General features: G+C 46.9%; 1 protein-coding gene across 2 annotated transcripts in view; it reads right to left on the reverse strand.

Annotated features, from left to right (window-relative positions):
* SYT17 (synaptotagmin 17) overlaps positions 1 to 19,998 on the reverse strand; it is a 39,345-nt gene extending 19,347 nt beyond the window's left edge. Inside the window, exons 1-5 of one of the 2 annotated variants that reach the window (XM_065684230.1) lie at positions 19,928 to 19,998; positions 16,831 to 16,848; positions 15,291 to 15,439; positions 9,993 to 10,141; positions 8,964 to 9,583 (exon numbers count right to left, since the gene is read on the reverse strand). In XM_065684230.1, the coding sequence (XP_065540302.1) occupies positions 8,964 to 9,583; positions 9,993 to 10,141; positions 15,291 to 15,439; positions 16,831 to 16,848; positions 19,928 to 19,942 (951 nt within the window). In that variant the 5' untranslated portion in view covers positions 19,943 to 19,998. The remainder of the gene's footprint in view (positions 1 to 8,963; positions 9,584 to 9,992; positions 10,142 to 15,290; positions 15,440 to 16,830; positions 16,849 to 19,927) is intronic. The other variant, XM_065684231.1, reaches the window with a different exon arrangement.
* Between the last annotated feature and the right edge of the window lie 1,765 nt (positions 19,999 to 21,763).

The raw sequence follows: 21,763 nt of genomic DNA on the forward strand, positions 1-21,763 counted from the left end.
TCATCCTGTGCATTTCCTTCCATTACTACAGTACTGCTTCACTGAGAACGCACCCCTCTTCTGTCCACCTTTGCCAACTCCCATATCACAGTCCTGTTCAATATACGATATTGTAAGTTCTTTCAATCAGAACACCATTCCCCAACACAAACCTGACATGACAAGACTTCTGCGAGCTCAAGCCATACCTATATACACCGCCGTGCCCAATGGTTGCACAACGTTAGGATCTAAGAAAGCCTGACATCCAAGGTGATTTAAACATCATCTATCTAATTCAAGCTATCACCTTTGGTTTGATTTTCCCCAAACAACTCCTTTCTGGTCTCGGATCTGTGGCTGGAACTGCCTTGAAGACACATTTATCACCAAGAACAGTTGGCAACTTATAAATCTATTACCAGGACAGTAATGAAGCATCACAGTGCCCACAACAGGATCCAGCTGAGGTACCCCTCAAACTCATTCCTTATAACAGATCGACAACATATCCAGTCCTACTTCCACGTGCATTAACTGCTGTGTCGGGTTCCATGCAGTCTTTAATTCCTAGAAATTCAGGTACATTTGGACAGCACGAATTAGGAAACTAATTAGTGACGTTATTACCTGCTGAGAGGAGACAATCAAACAGCTCCTGCTGCAAATACCAAACTTCTGGCACAGGCAGGAGGCCGGCTGGCTCTGGGTAGGGATGCAGGACCTTTCAAGTCACCTCAAGCTTAGGGTGCTGAAAATCCACATTAAGATTTGGGGTAATTACTTCCAGATTCATCCATTGTTGTAGCCTGTTGATCTTATCCAAGACCTGCAGGAACTAAGGGACTTCCCTGGGTCAGGGAGGAATGGTGAAGCCCAGCAAGGGAAGGCAGATCTCCACACTTCCAACACATTTAAAGTTGGACACATTTAACTCCTGACTATATTTATGCACGACAGTATCAGACTGGGCATGTAACACTCTCTAAGGCACTGCAAGGGGAACCAGGCATCTACCCCCAAGCAGAACCAAGCATGACCACCTGAACCCTCCCCAGCCCTGGGTCACATAACCGCTGCAGAGGTTACTGAAGGAGCCACTATAACGTAACTGTCACACTGCTGCCTAACGTACAAGCCTTCCACAGGTAAAGGTAAAGCTAAATCCCTGATTTTCCGTAGGACCTAACCTAACAGGGATTGGCACCTATAGAAATCTTTCTGACTATCTGGGCTTAAATTTGAGTAAGGGGAGATACAAAATGGTGTATTCTGTAAGTGTGATCCACTGAAGTCAGAAGATAGACTAGCACTAGCTTTAACGAGTCTCATATCTGACCTAATTTCCTAAATCTCAGTAGCACCTTCTGCCCCTTAGTGCTTTTCAAGCATTCCCAGATTTCCATTAACTCTTTTAAGGGAAGGAACATCCAACCCACAGAGGCCATGGCAGGATGAGTGTGCTCAAAGCCAGCCAGGAAGCAGCAGCTCCACTGTAGGGTGAGCACCAGCAGTGCTTGCAGCAATAACAAAAGGTGTCTTCAGAAGGAAACCCAGAACCCTGGATAGCTCACCTCCCAGAACAAGTGACTCAGCCTTTTCAAGGCACTTAACTCAAGCACTGAACTGCCTCTGCTCTTATGAATGCATTATTTCTAGCTTAGCTGGAAGGATCTAGGAAACATGCTTCAAATCCTGCCACAGTACCTGAGGGGGCATCAGGCACTCAAGAAAACGAACTGGTGGCCAGCAGCCACCACATATTCCTCCCCAGCATGTGAGACCAGCACTGCCTCCACTGCACCACGCTTGCTAGCTTTCTCCTGTTCTTTGGTTACCTGCCACCATTAGCAAGGAATTAACGTGTTGCTCCAAGGAGCACAAGGTACAAGGCCTCCTTAGGTTTTAGAGCTATTCTTTCCCCAACAAGCTCACGCTGTGGCATACTTATGCTGATGCTCATAAGACATGCTGGTGGCACAGTGTGTGTCAGAGATGAAGACGGAGATGCAGACAGAGCTGCAGCTTAATGGACTGACCGGCTCAGCAGGCAAAACATAGGTAACTGGAGGGCACAGCTGGATCCACTGCGAGATGGAGAAACAGGACTCTATGGGTCAGGCAGGAGACTCGGCTCAGGGAGGAATGAATGGCCATAGAGGTCTTGAGTGGCTCGTGGGGCCACAGGAGCTGACCAGAGAGCCTCTCCAGCTCACTTGCACCTCGGAACCACTCTGTGTTGCCATAACCATGGACTCCCATGCCCATCATCTCGTTCAGAGGTGTCTTTATGGGTGTTACGACACGTCTTGCTGGGGGACCGCAGGTGTAGCAGCATGGCTCCTCTTTTGTCACACACTGCAGCATCCCCAACCTCAGACTCACGCAGAGGCTGAGCTGAGAAGAGGGATGCAAGTTCATACACAAGAGGTGCCATCAGCACCTTGTTCTCTATAGGGAAAGGAAGTGCCTGAATTTTACTTTTCCTAGGTCTTTTCATCAGGAAGCTAAAATGCTGTTGGTTTTGCTTTGAATATTTTGTTCATAGAACACAGCTGCAGAGGTGCCCCTCAGGCACCACGGTGCAAAGGCATCATTTTAGTTGCCATTATCATGCTGATGATGTGCTGATTTGTGCCCAGATCCCAGATGACCCTGAAAAAGCAATTTCCTGTTTGATGAGGTGCCGGAGTGACACCAAGTCTGGGACATCTGAGACCCTCCTGAAGCTCTGATTTACATTTCACTCCTGGCTGCTCCTCTCTGCAGCTGCGTTACAGAGCCAGACGTTTGGATTTGCAGCCTCTGGCTCGCCTGTGATCCAGAACCTCCTGCAGTTACTGACAGGGTGGAACCAGACACCCATAAGAAATCTGTTTTTCTTTTTTGACATCTCTGAAACACAAAGAGGCCACCTCAAGGGAAGAGGAGTTTATAATTAGGGCCATTTACACATCTGGTTTGGACCAGCGCATTTCTTTCCTCATAGCCCCCCATCCCAGACTATTGGCTGTGCATTGTTACAACACCAGCACAATTCTGCAGCTAAATTCTGTTCCCAATGGGATCCAGAGCACATTACATCAGCACAGACATCTATGCAATGCTCCTAATGAAGTTTCAGATTGATTTTCCTCCTCAAGGTTATCTGTGACGGTACCTCCAGGCACATTAGAAAACCGATGTTTACAACAGTTTGCTCCAACAGACTGTCTACAGCATCCTGCAACACACAGCAATCATTTCTGGAAGGCCGATCTATTAAGGACCAGAACCAGAAAACAAATATGTACTTACCAATGGCTAAGAACAGTGTTACTTGTGTAACAGAAGCTGGCTAGAGGTATGATGAGAAGAGTCACAAAATCCCTTCTAAAGCCTAACTGTCTTTGCATCAGTTTCGACAGCCATGAGAAAACCTCTCCTGTGCAAAAACACTTGTGAAGAAGATTTCGCATGGAGAGGCCCAGCCCACAAGCCTCACCTCCGGGCAGCTCCTCCGCAAAATACACCCCACAGCATCCCAGTCTTACACAGAAAGGGCAAGGAGTGAACAGCACAGAGAGGAAGGGATGAGGTGACTGGGTCAACAGCTGGAAGCAGAAGAGACAGATAAGAATGAATAGAAAATAATCTAGAAGCATTTCTTATGCTGGAGCACTGGAAAATGAAAGGGGGGAAATAACACAAACAAATCTGGGGAATAAAAAACACACAGAGAAAGAAAGATAGCAGAATATCATAAACCAAAACACAACAACAAACCACAGGTTAGGCTCTGCAAATGTCATCATGACGGACAAGTGTCTATCGCAGCATCCCATCACAGTTCCCTCAACTCCAGTGACCTGCAGGGTGGTGGCATCCCACCTCCAGCCAGGCTTTGCTCAGGACATCTCTCCTGCCTGACGCAGGCAAACTGCCAGGTTGATTTTAACATCCTGTTAATGAGTGAGCATAGCCCTAAGTAACCAATACACATTCACCATCAGTGATTATGCATTATTCCTTTAATTAAGCAGCCACTGAGCTTTGGGGCACGACAACAAAAGAAAAAAGAAAAAAAACCAAAAGAAAAAAAAGGAAAAAGTAAGAAAAGGAAAAATCCCTGACACCATTCACTTTCATGTTTCATTTCCCATATTTAACTGTCACGAACATGCACCCCCATTGCACTCGGACACACACAGCCTTGAGTCAACTGTTGTGACAATTCTCTGAACCAAATCTCTGCGTGACCAATGCTTTATGCCTGCATGAGAGACAAGTGCAGGCACTATTTTCAATAATATGCCATGCTACCAAACACAGGGCATCATCCGTGTTCCCCAAGGATGGCTCCTTCTCAGGGCTGCAATGGATAAGCCAAGGAACAAGGGTGCTAAGAACAAACCTGGTACACGCAAACCTGGAGGCCCCGAAGCCCATGCCATAACCACCTGGCTGCATGGCAGAACTAAGGCAGCACCCACGAGGAATGCCAAAATGAGTCATTATCTGAATTTCAAACTCATTTCGCCCTTTTCCTTCCCAAACACGGCATGGTGAGAACAGCGCAGTGCTTGTTGTAGGCTTATCCTGAGATGGGAATCTACCATTGCAGAGAGCTGCCATAGCAAAGCCACTCCATTTGTGGAGCACATACCACACTTTGAATGTAAAAAGCGAAGAGCTCATTCTAGTGCATTCATAGTACAAAGTCAAAAAAGCAAGTCCAATATGTAATCCCTCTACTAAAAAATGCCTTCATTTGAGAGTAGAAGGAATTTTTATGCTATTTTGCCTCCATGACCAGGCAATTGTTTTTTTCTTTTCTGGAATGATCTCCAAACTCTCATTACTGCTGGTATACAGCATTTATTCCTGCCTACTCAAATCTACCGAAAGAGAAATGAATCATATGTCAGTAAAACTTGGGGTCCTAAACACGTGTTTCAGAATCAATGTGAACGGTGAAATACACGAATATGAGCCCAGCTAGAGCAAGGCCTGCCAACTTCATTCATGGTAATTAAGCAAAGCCACACACGTTTAAGGGGATATTTAAGGGGAGCAGAGTGTTCCTATGGGGACTGGACTCAACAGCTACTTCAGGAGCTGCTCCCACTATGCTTTGGAAACATATTAATTACCCTGCAAGAAAAAGCCTCCCAGAACTACCAAGGATAAAGGATTTGGCAATACCTGCACTGACATTTTCCACAAGGAATAAGTCCTTCTGCTTAGTTGCTGGCTCTGATGACACACTGGACAGCAGCTCGCCTGTGCCTCCACGTTAGACCGAATCCCCCATGTGCTCAATGAGTGATCCAAACTAAAAAGCACTTATGTACAGGTGCAATCTTTTGCCTGAAGCTTACATCAAGTAGTTTATTGCACTGATTCCCAAGGCTGAGAGGAGAGCATGATGATCACCCGTACTGGGTTCTCTGACAACCCCTTTAGGCACTGGATGCTGCTCTAAGATCTCCCCAGAGCCGCCTTTTATCCAAGCTGAACAACCTCAACTCTCTCAGCCTTTCTTCTTCATAGGAGAGGTCCTTCAGCCCTCTAAGCATCTTCCTCCGATTCATCTTATCCTGGTCCAGCTCTTAGTGGAGTCAATGGAGTTGCTGGCTGCAGAAGCTGGACCATGCCTCAGACTGGGAGAAATCCACCCAGCCTTGCCAACACCACAGCACCAAAAGATTGCTTGGCTTCCCCCATATCTTTCAGCAGGACTCACTTGTGCTGGCACAGTCCTGTGCTCAGGCTGTGTTCCAGCTCTGGGCTTGATGGGGCTCAGCGTGATGGTGGGACAAGGACTCAGCACCTGACTTTATCAGCACACACTATGGCAATGGCTTCCAGCTGGATACAGCAAGTGCAAACAGATGTTCATCCTCGGTGATACCATTTAGGCCACTTTCTCTGCTCTTCCACAAACCTTGCCCCATCCCACTCCCATCTGTATAAAGAGAAAACCTTCTCCATAGCTCCTGCCATCTGGATTCACTTTCCTCCATGTCTCCAGCTCGTGATGTTTCTGTCTATATATGCCAGTAAAAAAACCCACATACTCTGTGTCTTTCATCTTTACATACCACGTCTGTGGCTGTCTATTTTTCTCTCCCTCCTGTTACTGGTTTTCCAAGCACCTGCTTCAGGATTGTCTCCAACATGATCCTTATCGCTGGGGGGGGGTGCTGCTGCCAGCTGCTGCTCCATGTCAGAGCCCGGGGCAGCCAACCCAGCCTGGCAAATTTTCATCAACTGATGATCAGAGCTGCAGCACATCGGCTTCGTGTGGCTCTCCAGAGTCTGAGGACACCTTCTGCAAAATAAAATGCTATTGCACAGAGACTTTTTTTGTCCCTGTCTACCATGAGCTCAGAGCACAAAGCACACTTCAACAGACTCCCCTTCAATCCAGCAAGAAACTAATAATGGTTGTCTGTCCCTCAAATCATCAAGCAAAAAGAAGTATAAAAATATTGTCAGCATGTCAAGCCTATCATTCTGCAGGCAGAATCTTCCAACCAGCAGTCAAAAACACCTCACAAATTTCTAGCTCAAGCATCACTGTTATTGAAAGACATTCCAAAGCAGGTTTGTTCAAAGGTCTAAGCTTTATTGTTTTACTTCTTCCAGGCTTTATTTTAACCCTCTGATCAATTAATTTAACTTTAACCAACTAAGATAAAATATGTCTTATTCGTTGAACTTTAAAAATCTTATCATTGAGGAAACATGGGAAGACGATACCAAACATCCTTTCTGGATGTCCTAGTAAAAGTATTGTTGTTCCCTTTGCAGTTGCAGTCTGCCAGCCAAGGTAAAAGAACAAGCAAGTATGAAAAGACCAAAACAAGGCACTGTACTAACCAAGGTGCAGAGGACCTTTCTGCTTAAATTAAGTTTTTCCATACGATAGCAAGCAGATAAATGCAAAAGGCATGTAAGGTTAGGCCTGCCCATCCAAATTGAGTTTTATCTTTTTCTCCTTCCTTTTATAAATATCAGAAATGCTGATTTCTGCATAAATTTATCTTGAATCCTGGTGAAGCAGACAGCACTGCTGAAAACATCAGCAGCTTTCAATGAAACTTTGGAGAGGGAGAGAGGAAGGGCTGGCTCCAAGCTTGGCACACAAAGGCAGAGATGATCTTGTCTAATCAGGGTCTGTATTAGCTGTGGAATGAGTCCATGTTACTAACAGAGAGATACATAACACAGAGAAGTATCTATCATGCAAAAGCAGGGGGAGCAGGGCGGAGTAAGGCTGCATGGTGTGAATCACAGGAGGATTACAGGATGCAACGAGGAGAGCTCTGTGCTCAGATACGCAACACAGAGCCCATGACGAACTGCTAACACACAAAAAAGGTGTGTGTGTATATATATATGTATGTATATGTATATGTATATAAAAATTATTGCAGGCATTTTTAAGTAAATATTTGGGGAAAGGTTCAGGCAGCAAAGGCAGCCCAGGGATATCTGTCCTTGTTCATTCCCCTTATGAACGGCTTTGTAACGCAGCCATGCCCTCACCCCCTCACTGCCACTCTACTGAGCAAAGCAGATCCAATGACACAAAGACATGTCCTACATAAAGCTATACTCAGGGACCCACGATTTTGACTTGTGCACAGCATTCAAAACTTACCCTTTTTGCCTGAATATTGTTCAGGCTAATCCCATAATGCTCCTAATTCTGTTACAGGGAATTTAGTTAGCTCTCTTGCAGTTATCAGGGGTCTTGATCTTCTTCCCCCTTGTACCCTGCAGAAAGTCTGAGCAAGAGGTAAAAGCACTCCCAGCCCCTCTGCAGACAGACAGAGGGCAAAGCAGAGTCAAAGACCAGTCTGGCTTCACGTATAAACACCATTCGGTGGATTTTACTTGTACCAGTGTCTCATCACAAGTTCCCACTCTAAATCAGACTCTCAGACCCACACTGTACATCAGCAATGAAGTCAATGATTCACTGTTCATCTTGTCTAATATCTCTGGCTATGCCATCATTCTGTGAACACATAAAAATCAAAGAAAATGTGAACCATCCAAGTACACAGAGGGTTTTGATTCAGCAAAGGCTCTAAAACATAGAAATTGCAATCCCAGAGCTGGCAAGGAATAGGAAGAGACAACCCTCTCATACTAATTTTGAGATACTGCTCATGCTGTGCTCTTAGTGTGGCTTTCTATAGGGTCCTGTGCCTTTAGCTACACAAGTGATACTGCTGGTAGCAAATCTGGCAGCTAACTGCCATTCCTGGCTGCAAAGCTCAGACCTTCTGATTGAAAAACTCTCTTCCTGGCTGGGAAGGGGGTGGCACTGATCAGGGCCCTTTCCTGGGGGCAGATACTAAAGAACACGGACACTCTGCATCTTTTGTTCCCATCCCATCAAGGGTTGAATCTAGCCCAAGACAGACACTCAAGCTTTCATGCATGCAATGTGCCATGTACATTAGACAAAATCCATGGCAAGTTTATTTCCTTCAGGGACATGATGACAAGAAATCTACCACTACTTTGCAATCTTTTGCTTATGCATTATGCCAAAAGTCTGTGGAGATTTGGACTTTACTGAATCAGATCATTAGCAAACTGGCATGTCCCCAAAGCACAGTCACGCTACCCACCACAGGAGTGACCCAGATGGGATAGTGTCACTGCAGTGTCTAGGAATGGATGCAGGTCACTGCAGTGACAAGGAAGATCGTCTAAAAGGTGCAGACTTCCAAAGCAGTCTTAAGTTGTTGTCATTAAAGCTGCATAGGATCACGCCACCTCCTCTGAATATGAAAGCCATCTCCTCTACCTCACAGTTTTCATTATAAGACCAGTTATAGGCCCACACTGTTTCAACCCAGCAGATGCTGTATTAACAAGATGGCAGTGACTAATTGGAAAGCACGTTACTTGCCAACAAGCAGAGGAACCGCACAAAAAAACAGCAAGAGAATTTGTGTCAATAATCTGATAAATTGTGTTACCTGAGAACTAGGCACAAGGGCTTTCCACCAGTGTCCGCCTTTCACAAGGTCTACATCGCTCAAGGGCATTGACACTTTGCCAATAACACAGTGGCGTGAGAATTTGTCAAAATCCACTACGGTTAAAAGCAGAGTTCTTCTCTGGGCTTCTAAAAAGGGGATTTCAAATGTGTACCTCTCTTCAAACACCGGGTTCTGCGTTTTGCGCTTCACTCCGGTCTGCTTGGAGTTCTTCTGATCAGGAAGAAGGCAGATCTTCACGTAGGGGTTGGAGTGAGCCATGTCTTGCCTTGAACCGTCATAAGAAATTGGAGGAGGCAGATCTTTAGCCTCAATGACTCGCACTATTAGGTAGTTATGCAACAGATCGTACTGCGTGCTAAAATGCAGCATGCCCAGCTGGTACTTTGATAAGATCTCCTCATCTGTCAAGGAGTCCATATCGTCGCTATTTGAGTCAAGAGAGTACAGTCTTGGCTCAAATTTTCTAAAATAGTCATCTGGGGTGTAGGTTTTCCGCAGGATTGTTGGCTGAACTACTTCTTTCTTAGCTCCTATTATTCCAAACTCGATAGGTTTAATGTCAATTAACGGAGAACTTGGCCTCCTCGACTCTAAACCTAAAGGAGAGAAACGCAAAAATGCAACTGTTTGTTAGAAACTCAATGGAAGCCATTAAAGGTGCAAGTCAACTTGTGCTTCAGTGGATATAGCTATTGTCTCTGTGCAACACCTTGCACAGCAGGCCTCCCAGTGGGACTTTTCACCATGATCTGGAGGACCCTTAATTATACTGAAGTCCAAGCCCACCTACACTTTTCCTTCCTTGTCCATTTTCACATGCAATTACCATGCATATGCTTTAGCAAGGAAAGCAGAGCCAGCCATGTTCCTGCAGGACAGAATAAGATTTTAATCAATGTACCTTCAACTTGAATTGATTCCCTGCCTAAAAGATGAAAGAACAAACACTACAGTTTGATTTTCTTCCCCACAAGAATCACATTAATGTTGGAAGGACGACCTTACTTGAAATCCGCCTCGTGAGGCTATAAGTGGACCGTGATGTATCTGAAGATGACCGCCTTCTGTCAGGGGAAACATCCTGAAGAGTGGGAGGCAGCTCACTGATGGTATTATCAGAGTCTCCATCTTTGTCCTCATTTTGGCTGCTTATCCTGTTATAAGAAGAGACCTTTGCGTGATTCAACTCAGTAAAAAGGGTATACAGAATAAAAATGCATCCTGGTATTGTGTCTAATCTCAGACGCACATCCCTGGATGCTGTGGAGTATCTCCTGATCTATCTGGCAAGCAAAAGGCTGAGCAACTGACTTCAGACCTATGTGAAAAACAGACTCTTTATCTTTCTGCCTGGCTTTCAAACAGAGTTGTACCAGTATTAGAGCACAACACAGGCCACACGAGCAGATCTTGACCAAAAGTGTTATCTTTGTCTTTAGGAAAAAAAAGAAAGAAAAAACCACAAGTCACAAACCCCAAAAAGTAACTTATTGCTGTAAATTCACAGGTACACTTTGGAAGCACAGATTTCGCTAGGAATGAACCAGCATGGGAAACCACCACCATGCTCAGACATCTCAAACCTACAACACACCTCTCTCAGTAAAATACTGCTTTGCAGGTAGGCCACTAAGGTTTCAAAACTCGATCCTTTAAATACATTCATTAAGAGCTATTTATTGACATGGGGAGGGGGTTGTTTAAGTAACTGGCTGCTTTTTATCCACTTCTATAAACAACAGGTGATTCTCACCAGACAGTAATTTTACTGCCCTGGGGCCTAGGGAGGAGCAGGGAAGTTGGAAGGATCTAAATAACAAAGGGAGTTTTGATGAGAGTTGTAACATCTTTGAGAAGACTCTACAGAAGACCGGCATCATAAAGAAGTCCATGTGTAATTCCCAATTCAGTTTATTTATATAGATATATATAAAATTATACATATGTAAATACATCAATACGGAGTATAAAGAAAAAATTTATGTGAAAGTAACATCTATTATATATCTTATAACAACATTCTGGTTAAAACCCTCATTGTGTCACAGCCACAGTGGCTCACAAAAGCAGTCAGGACCTCCCAGCCTTGACCGAAAGAAGAGCAAGAGCAACCAGTAACAACTACAGGAGATAAAGCCTCCAACTGCATGTTCAGAGGGGAGCGGCTGCCAACGGAGATGAAATCACTCAGCGGTACATGACGTGTAGTGCATCGTGCAAAATAAGCCTTGGCTAATCCATGAGACAGAGCACTCAAAAGAAAATAGCTGCAGATCACAAGGAAAGCATCAGCATGAAATGAGCAAAACAAAGGGGAATACTGTGTGAGTTTTGCTCCTGATTCACCCTTTCTACAAGCATGGCACAGTTGGGTATAAATGAAATATATTGAATCACTTGCTTTAGTAACCAATAACTGGAGCAGAGCAATAAATATATGCTGCAAAAAGCAGTAAAACTGCAGAAAAGTCATATCCATCCCATCTCCCCACCCCCCATATAAAACAGATTTGAACTGGAAATTCTTCTCCAAACCCACAAAGGTCACAGCAGAATCCATGCCAATCTCACTAATTCAGTCACACAACTTATCCACATTAAAGTCTGTTCATAATGAAAACCAAACCCTATGCTAAGAGGGGCATGCAATACTTGCAGGACTCTGCAGCCCATTAAATGCAGTCCAAATCATGTGGTTTGACATATAATCAGTACCTGGAACACAAATAGCTTTTTCATGCCTAAGTGCAGGTCTACACAATCATAGGCAGCATTTGGCTATACTTGTGTTTGAGAAGAAAATGCACAAAACAAGGAGAAGGCAGGGTGAAATCAGGAAGAAAAGCATTAGGGATGTTCTACAATGGGTAAACGTAATAGTGAGTTAATAACATACAGATGACCTTTAGTAAGGAAATTGCTACTGAGCCACAATAATTTTCCTCAAATAAACTTTGGCTCTGGTTAAAGCAGTTCTGTTTCTGTTTCTGTTTAATCCAACCCTTTGGGAAGAGGAGCTGCATCCTGATTGCCATTCAGTCTCACAGAGTGTACACCATTTATCCATTTATCTTTGGGGTTTCTGTAGAATACTCTCCATAACGGGCAGCTCCAACATACACAGCTCGTTCCCATTGCTGCAAGGACCAGGATGCAAATGCTCCTCAGGGAATAACAAGCAGCAACTACACATTCAGGTCAATATAATTACACTCACTATTGTAAGAAATCTTTTTTCCCCAAGTTACCACTGTAAAAAAATCAGGAAGTGATAAAATTCAACGGTCTCCCAAGAGGAAGGGCTTAAATATGCAGCTTTAACATCCCATCCTGAGTTTCCAGGACAGCAAGGTGTGTCAGAGCTGCCAAAGGGAAAACCTATAGGCAAAAAATAAACGATGGATTATTAAGCATGGAGTTCAGATGTTTGCTTGTAGGCCAATGATGACCACAGAAGCAGTTTCCCCCTGGGAATTAGGTGGGGAGTTAAGAAAGGAGCAAATTGCATTCTGCATTATGCCAGTGTCCTGGGCCCGTGAAGAAGTGGCAAGATGGAAAGATCTCAGCTAAAAACCTAGGTCTATTTTTGAAACACTTTCAGGCTCTGAGTATGGCATACAGTAAATTGATTTGTTCGTATTTCTAATGCATGCATCTAAATGCACAATATGGTGGTGTCAAATCCATCTTCCATTTCAGGAATCCAAAAGCCCCATTTTAAAAAATAAAAGGATGAGGGGTCAACTGACATACGCAGATTTATGAGCACTTGAAAACATACCCATTAAACACCTAATTCCTAGACCAACTCCAAACTCTTATGCTGCTCACACATCTAACACCCGGCAATATCCTACCTCCAAATACACATACAGCGATTTAAGAGTTTGAAATCAACACAGTGAAAATAGAAATCTTGGGCTCCTGAATTCTGAGCCAGCAGAGGCTGCATGGGATCATTTCCACCTTAAACCTGCACACACAAAAAGCATGGCACTCCTATCAATCAGCAAACAAAAGACACCATTTCTGTCTCTTGCCTTTTACTCTCCTTTCCTCTTCATCTTCCAGACTCTCATTCCTCTACAGGCTCATTTTTTCCCCCTCTCCTCTCAATCACATCCCCTCAGCTCCTTTCCCTCTCTATCTCCTCTGCTCTCTTTGCCCTTCTCACTTGACTAATTTCTGGGTTCCCTCACCATTTTCTAGCAAAGTCACCCTCGAAGCTCAAAGCATCACCATCTTCCCTGGCACCACCCTGGGTCCATCTCAGCTCAAGACAAGAAGCCAAAAACCTCTTCAAGCAAGCAAGGCCTGATCTCCAGCTTCCATATCAACATGTATTAACAGGCATACGTAGAGATCACAGGATTTGCAACAGTGCCAGAGGAGCTGGTGACTTCAGTGATCCTAAGGCATAGCAGCATCCATGCCTCCTTGCAAAGCTACTTATCTTGTGTGTCCTCTTCCTTGGTTCCTGTTGCTCCTCTCAGGCATTACCTTTGGGAACTCAGCTTCCCTCAGCACTAGAGCAGAACAGGGAGACCCTAATGGCACCAAATCACCTGAGGCTGGAAGGAAAGATGAATACATGACCTAGGCTGGGGTCCAGGGCCCCTACCCAGGGTTGCTAGCACGAGTAGGTGCAACATAAATTGCACCATGGCTGAAGAACTAGGCTTGGGGTTTTTTTCTTTTCAGAGCACATTGTCTTCTGCTTGTGGCCAGTCCAGCAAGTTAATATAGAGGCTTTCAGATGGAGCAGGACTGCAGGAAAACAACACAGGCTGGAGAGAACATTTTATGAGTCCAAAGGTCTCCATGTTCTCTGCCTGTGGCAAAGTCCAGCTCATCTGCAAAGTCACCATACATCCTTGTTTTGAGACCAAAAGAAGAACAGAGCTTCAACGCTTAAAATGCCCCTTTAGCCAGACAGAATCCAGCAGTCAAAATCAATATCACAGGACAATCACCACACACCCTCAAACACATATAATGTCCCTTCTGCTTCTCAGCACACCAGAGAAACCCTAAAACAACCTCTCACAACAAGCCTAGCTACTTCTTCCCAAGTATGTAATTGTTCCTGCAGCAATCTTTCTATGTCCAATACTGCAACCTCATCACTCTGCTCTGTGCACAGTGCTTTCCTATTTAGCATTGATTTTGCTTCCATTTCCCATTAACTGCAGGTGAATCCATTTCTGGGCATATATCAGACTCTTAAATATGTTACTCCACATTTAAAAACCGCTCTAACACACCTTGAACATCTCTATTTTTATAGCTTGGTATTAATTACCATCCTGTTCTACCTGGATTCAGAAGAGCATATAGACAAGATTCAAACATGAGACAAAGTATATTATGCAGCACCAAGATACGGACCTTCCAGACCTGACAGAGAATAACCGCAGTTACTCACAAGAGCAGATAAAATCAACCAAGTGTCTCAGTGCCTAGGTACGAACTTCTGAGCACCAAATGATGCACTGAACAGACATCTCCTGTGCCACAGCTTCTGGACTCACTGAAACTGGGCTCATCAAACAATCTGCTCTCACAGAAGACAGCCCAGCTGACAGAGCAGCCACTAAAAGACAAGAGACCTCTTCTCCCTTCTGGGTTTCACTAATGTCTCCACAGGGTCACCTTTGTGCTGCAGGCTCTCAAAAGAGAGGGATTAAAACAAGCACAACTTCACTGACTTTCTTAGTAATAGATTTGCAAATACACTAATCAAAGCTCCAGATAAAACCTGGTGCTGCCACTGCTGTTCTTTAATGGTTCAAGAGGAAATCTTGAAGAGTACTGAGATGACACAGGAGATCAAGTCTTGCTAAATGAAATTTTAGATTCATTTCCTTTTTAGAGCATGTACAAGGTACACCTTTCATCTGCCTATATGATAATCACCTTCATGCTAGGGTAAGAAAACATTTCAAAACAACCTCATCAGCATTTAAGCTAAGTTGAAGTGCTCCAAAGGGGCGGTCCATTTGAAAAGGAAGGAAGCCCGAAGATGAAAAGCATCTTCAGAAAAGGGTGCACAGCTAAACCAGTTGTCAGCTTGCTTGCTAAATAACTTCCATCTCACCCATCTAACCTTACTGTCTGAGCTAATAGGGCTGCCCTTTTTCACCTTGCTATTGAGTAGCCTACATTCCCAGCCTCAACAGAAGGTTCCTCCTTTTTAAGTAGCATCCTCTGAATGTCCTGTCATCATTTCACATTAATACTCTCATCGCAGCCAAGCAGCCCTACTCCTCAGGTAAAGCTAGGAAATTGTTCATCTAAACTTACAGCCAGGCTGGAGTTTGAGCAGGAAAAGGTCCCAGGATTTCAACTTCATCTTCATTTGTTTGACAACAGCTACAGTCGAAACACTTCTGACAACAATTTCTACAAGTCCACCGGCACAGCAAGAGATCCGAGATTCTAGCGAGCAGCCCCTGAAGCCATTGGAAACCAAAGTACAAGATTACAACCCATCAATAGCTATTGGGAAATAACATTCAGCTGTATTTATGTTTGTGTTTCTGCAACAGAACATTAAGAACTATATTTATTCCATCTATATCAACAGACAAATGCTATGCAGTTACCAGCCCAACTTCACTGATGCCACAACAAGGCAGAAAAATAAGCATTCACCGCAGGTATTTTCCCTCTAGTAGCAATGTATTATTATATAGGTTGGCAAGAGGGTGATTTACAAAACACTATGGCATAGCAATATGCTAGAGTGGAAACATGCTTATTCTTTCACGCACATCAACAAACTAATAGATCGGCAAATGTACAGCAGAAGGAATTTAAAGGAGAAGGTAAGTGAAAGCTCCAATTTAATCCAATAAGGGTCTATTAAATTAAAACAGCAATGTGAACACATTCCGTCCCTGCAGATCCATCAGTACGTAGGATTTGTATGATCCATACGGATACAGCATTAGAGCCCAACAAGCTTGCCACTAAAATGGATTAGCAAAGGCACTCTGTCCACATGCCTGCCTCGGCTATTATGATTAATTTCATGAAGAACCTTCAATGATTTTTTGTAAAGAAGCTACTTGACCCAGAAAAGTATTTTATTCCTTAGGTTTCCATGGTGGTACTGACAGCATCATCTGTAGCAGTGCTCCTTGATGACATTACAACCACAGGGTATACCCCATTGGAGGGCAGCACACTGCTGCCCCACTTCCATGCCATCCCTACAGCCTTCCCTCCACTTCAAAGCTCTGCTTGCTTCAAGAGGAGCAGAAAGCCAACTTCAGCCCATCTCCCACCCACACCAGGTCCAACTTCTGCAGGTCATAAGAAGGCTCGCTTAGCCAGCACAAGGGCCCTGCTAATAAAGGGCATCACACTCTAGTAATGGGGGTAGACACACAGCTGCAAGAGCACAGCATGTGCACATACAGGTTTCAATCGCTTTATGATGGTATGTGACCTTGAAATGTTCCTATGAAGCTGAAGAAATAAAGCATGTGAGATCTTCTCCATAGATATCCCCCCCAAAATACTTGAGACATTGCAGTATTCAGGAGTGTGCAGACACAGGGGCACTATCATCCACACAAAGGGGATTCCTCTGAGAAACACAGATCTGTAGAGAAGACGCCACAGGAACATTTCTTTTTGCTCCAGTAAAACACGTTATTTCCATAAACGAAATCTGAACATTGGGGGAGAAGGGGAAAAAAACCCTAAAAATTACCAGCCCAAAATGCAGCGCATCACTTATATCTAGGACATCAGTAAAGAGTCAGAAAAGACGAGACAATCCCCTCAGGATGGAGCTAGGAGACAGAGCGGAGAGTGAATCATCAGATTAACTCACCTCATTTATTGGTTCCAACTGTCCTTTTAGACATCCAGGATGAAGCAAAAGGGAACAAAATTAAAAAGACAAAAGCAGGTTAGCAATGCTCAAATAACTTTAAATTTTCTGCCATGACATGGCCTGGCCTGCGATAAGCCTGAATTTCAGACAGCACCTTGTAGATGTTAGAGGAAGGAGAGGTCTCCTCACCAGCCATCAGCTTCTGTTTCCAGTCCTTCCCCACCAAGCTCCCTCTGCTCCTCCTTCCCAAACTCATCGTAGAGCAATGAAAATCCTCCTCACTGCCCCTTACAACCTGGGTATCACATGCAACCACTTACTTTCCTCTCTAACATCCTCTCTCTAGCTGAAGCAACTACTTGCTGCTGACAGCAAATGATACCCAAATTTTTCCAGTTAGATGCCACAGTGGAAAAAAAAGCTTTCCTCCTGATTCAGCCCACATAAACATAGCTTTGATGCCAACTCATTAAAAGCAACGTTTCTAGGAAGGAGTAGAGATGCAGCATACTCTCCATTAAGTACGCAGCACTTGAGGTAGCTGGGCATCTTCCTCGGATGTGACTTGAAGAATAAAAAAAATAGAAGTGCTTAAAACTTGAGCCACAAACTCCAGTTTGCAGCCACTTCCCCCAAGCCGTGGAGAAAATCTACAGCAAAGGAAGAAATCATTGCAAGGCAGTGTTTTATTCACGAAACCACCCTTAGAATATTATACTTGACCCACTTCATTTACAACTGAAGACTCAGTAGCATTTCAGGTGCCTCTTGAAACGTCTTGAAACTCTCCCTAGATAATGTCTAAAGAGTTTCCCAACTGTCCTGGCTGCGTTTCTATAGGGGGAATCCTTAAAAAAAACCCAAAATCAAACCAAGACAAAACCGCAGAACAAAAGACTACACGCTCTACTCTTCCACGTGTAGATACTGGCTTCTAGCTTTATGCTCATGACAAGAACAAGAGCAGAGTTTTGTAAAGCAACCAGGTCACAAAAGGTGTCTTTATTTCCAAGAACTCTCTCATGGGCCACGTTTTGGTGCAAGCCTCCCCTTTAAAATTCCTGGAAGCCAGTGCTTGGTGAAAAGGCCACTACTTGTTAGAAGTACGAAGTAAGAGGCTGCAGTGCTGTATGACAAGACAATGATTACCAGCCAGCCATGGACCAACTGTTTAAGAAAACTCTAAACGGCTTAAAAGGCTTTATCATTCCTCATTAACGCTGAGTTGCAGCCAAGGCTACAGTGGTTTAGCAAAGCTGCAACAAGAATATTTAAATCACTCTGAAACGAAGAGGCTGGATCCGTGCCACACGATGGAATGCCGTAGCACGTGCTGTGGGAAGGAAGAGGCATTTCAGAGTGGCCCATGGGGACACGCGGTGTCAAACAGCCCTCCTTGTCCCAGTCAGCCAGTAGCAATGTGAAGCCATGCCGGTGTGCTAGCAGCCCGAAGAGCACAGTGGTCCTGTGGGCACCATGACAGAGTGAATCCACGACCACCGACAGATCTCCACCAGGAAATGGGACGGCAGAAATAGGAACTAAGTATTCTAGTGCAGAAGAGGTAAACAAGTAACCAGCAACTTCAACGCAGGGGTCCATGAGAGGAACGCAAACACAACCAACCATATTCATCCACCTCGCTCATGTCATGCCAGGCAGGAGGGACAGGGCTGGGAATGGGCAGAGGTTTAGGGAAGGATGCACTGGCAAGCAGGTGCAGCAGGATCTCAGGGTGCAAAGTCGCTGTGATGTGCTCAGCACCCCCAGAAGAAGGGCTCAGCCCTTGGGGTCAGGGAGGCACTGTCATGCCCTGCCATATCTCCCCAAACCGGCCAAGCAGTAAACAACCCGGCTGTGAACTTGAGTGAAGCCTCACTGAAGACCAACCGTGAGCACCCTGGATGCATCCCGCCATGCAGCTCTGGGTGCAAGGCAGGACTTCATCTCCACACCTTGATGCAGAGCCCTGTTCCCCAGCCTGCCCAGCCCATGAGGGGTCCCCCTGCTCCGAGCCAGCACAGCTGCCATCACAACCACGTCACCAGACCAGTTACAGCAACCCACTGTGGCCATGTCCCTGCTGGGGGATGCTGCAGCGAGGTGGGGTTCCCGCTGTGACACCCCCAGGGAAGGCTCACAAGCCCCACCACAGCAGACACCACAGCCTAGGAAGAGTGTCCCACCCCACCCCAACGTGATTAACACCACGGTGCGGGGATAACGGGGTGTCCCTGCTGCCCTCCTCCCAGCCGGGCACTCCCGCCTCGCACAGCGGGCCCCGACGGCGGCGCTGCCGTGGAGCTCTCCCGGCCCCACTCGAGATCCCCCCCGAGCCGAGGGTCCCGGTGCCCCGCACACACCCGCGGCGGCTCAGTCCCGGTGGGAGGCGGTCGCGGGGACACAGCGGGGTGGCTGGAGGTGGACGCGGCCCCGCGGGGTGGCGGGCGGTAGCGGGTGTCTCTACCAGCGCCCGCGCTGCCAATGCTCCGCTCGGGTTCATCTGAAAGCGGGGCGGCAGCCTCGGGAGCTACAGATGGGGACAAGCAGCTGGGGGCAGCGGGGCCGAGGCGGGGGGGAAACCGCTCGGGGTTTAAACCAGCCCAAATTCAGCTCGGCCTCACACTGCCGGGGGTCCCGCCCGGCACCGAAGGCTGGGGCCCCTCGACCCTTCGGGCTTGGGGAGACGATTCACCCCCGGCGCAGCTCGGTCTGCCCGCGGGGTTTCGCATCCTCCTCCCTCCAGCAAGTCCTAGTGCGGGCTCGGGCCGGGCTCGCCCGCACCCGGGGCCACCCCGCTCCCCCCGGCAGATAAGGGCGCGGGCCGACCGCTGCTCCCCGCCGCCCGCGGGACCCCGCTGCCACCGCGCTCCTGCCCCGGCCCCGCCGGCCCCTCTCGCCGGGGGCTGCCACCGCCGGGAACTCCTCCCCAGAAGTTAACCCGAAGTTGCGCACCCGCCCCGGGCCAGGAGCACGGGGAGGGAGGGGGCCACCGACACCCATCCCGCAGACGGAGCAGGGGTCCCCCCGCACACGCCCCAGACGTGACACTCATCCCTCCCGAGGACGCGGATCCCCGCCGCTCCGCACCCACCTGGATGTACGCCATCTTCCGCGGGGCGCTCCGCGGGGTGCGCACGGCGCCTCCCGCCCCACCCCGCCCGCGCCGCAGTACGCCCCGCGGTGCGGCACCGCCCCGGGCGGGGTGTGCGTGTGTGAGTGTGTGAGAGAGCGGCTCCGCGGCCGCGCAGGCACCGCGGGGGTCCCGCCGCCCGCCGCGGCCGGTCGGGTCGGTGAAAGCGCCGCGGGGCTGGCGCTCCGAGGGGCCGGCGAGCGGGCAGGCTGCCGCCCGGCCCGCCCCTGCCCGCGGAGCCTCCGCGGGGCTGCAACAGGTCCGCTGCAGCGCGGGCGAACACTGACCTCCAGAGGGCCCGGCGCGGAAATTCAGGGCTGGAAACCCCTCCTGGCCCCCTTGGGACGCGGGAGGTGCCGATGGAAGCGGAGGCTCGTACGTGTGGAGCGGTGGCCTTGTCTGATAGAGCGATTTCTATAGCGGTGTTTTCCTCTAAAGAGTTTGTCTGTGAGAAGACGCTATGAACACACCTGAGCTTCACAAGGATGGAGTCGTTTTATGAGGTTGAATGAACAAAGTTAAAACATGTATATACTGGTGTGCTCCGAAGCAAAGATGAGGAGCTAGAGTGAGGAGTGAGCTTGTAGCCCACAGACCACGGTCAGCATCACATTACTTGGGTTGGCCCTAGGGGAAGTGAGGGCGGGAGGGGATGTGGTCCAGCAATGGGTAAATCCCACCACGTGGGTGATTGGACCTGGAGAACTCACGTGGGAGGAAAGCGCTCTTTTGAGGTCAAACTCCAGGAAAGGGAAGACACAGGAAAGGTGGAGATTTAGGGCTGCTCCCCTCGAGCACCACACTGGTACCGTACAGATTAGAGGCTTCCCAACGTGCTGCTGGGAGCAAAGGCTTCTGCTGTCAGCTTCACAGGAAACCCAGGCTACACTGCTGGCACCTTCCTGGCATGTGGATTTACACTAATAGAGGCAAAAGGCAGCAGCCTGCAGCTCAGCCTAGCTGGATGGTCAGCAGCTGCATGCTACAGGCACATCCCCGACTCACAACAGCCCTTATACCTCAGCGTGCTGTGGTAAATGGTAAAAACACCTGCTCTGGAGAAGTGGGCGTGCACAGCTTCAGAGCTTGGCCAGTCTAAAACCATGGATCCCTACTGCTCCTAGTGGTAAGGAGGGAGATTCTGGGACAGGACAGCTTTGGAAAGCTTTCGCTGATCTCATTTCATGGCCCATTTAAGTTCCCATTGAATTCAGTGAGGAACTCCCGTTGACTTCCGTGGGAAGGGCCATACTCTGAATTGGATAAATAAATTCTCTTTTTCCCCAGGGAGAGCATCTACTGCTTTAGAAGAATAATGACCACAGTGGAGATAAGCAAGGAAAAAACCCAAGCCTGTAGTTGTTTCAGACAGTTTTGAGGATATGATTAAACTGTGGTACAAGTTGTTTGTCAATTTTTGCTTTGCAATTCCTCTTAATTCCCCTTCTTTCCAAGTGCCAGTGTTTAAAATGTCAGCCTTTACTTTGAATATCGTTGCTCTTTTCATCTTGACTCACCACCGCCTTGATGCAGTTTGCAATAAGCAAACACATTTGGGGGGCTTTTTTCCCCCTCGTTGCAAAGTAGCAGAGAGAAGCTTAAACTTTTCAGACAGATTTTTTGACTCCTTGGAGGCAGAATGCTGTGAGTCACAAAGCCGATGGCGTGCCTCACTGTATAAACATTATGTGCATGTTTGTACTTACTCCTTTAAAGCATTTAGGACAGAGAAAGATCAAATGATGCATCAATTGCCACTGCCTTTTTGGTTCTGGATGACACATATAAGCATTGTGA

Source organism: Lathamus discolor, chromosome 6, assembly GCF_037157495.1.
Source record: "Lathamus discolor isolate bLatDis1 chromosome 6, bLatDis1.hap1, whole genome shotgun sequence".
In the NCBI taxonomy this organism is placed as follows: domain Eukaryota; kingdom Metazoa; phylum Chordata; class Aves; order Psittaciformes; family Psittacidae; genus Lathamus; species Lathamus discolor.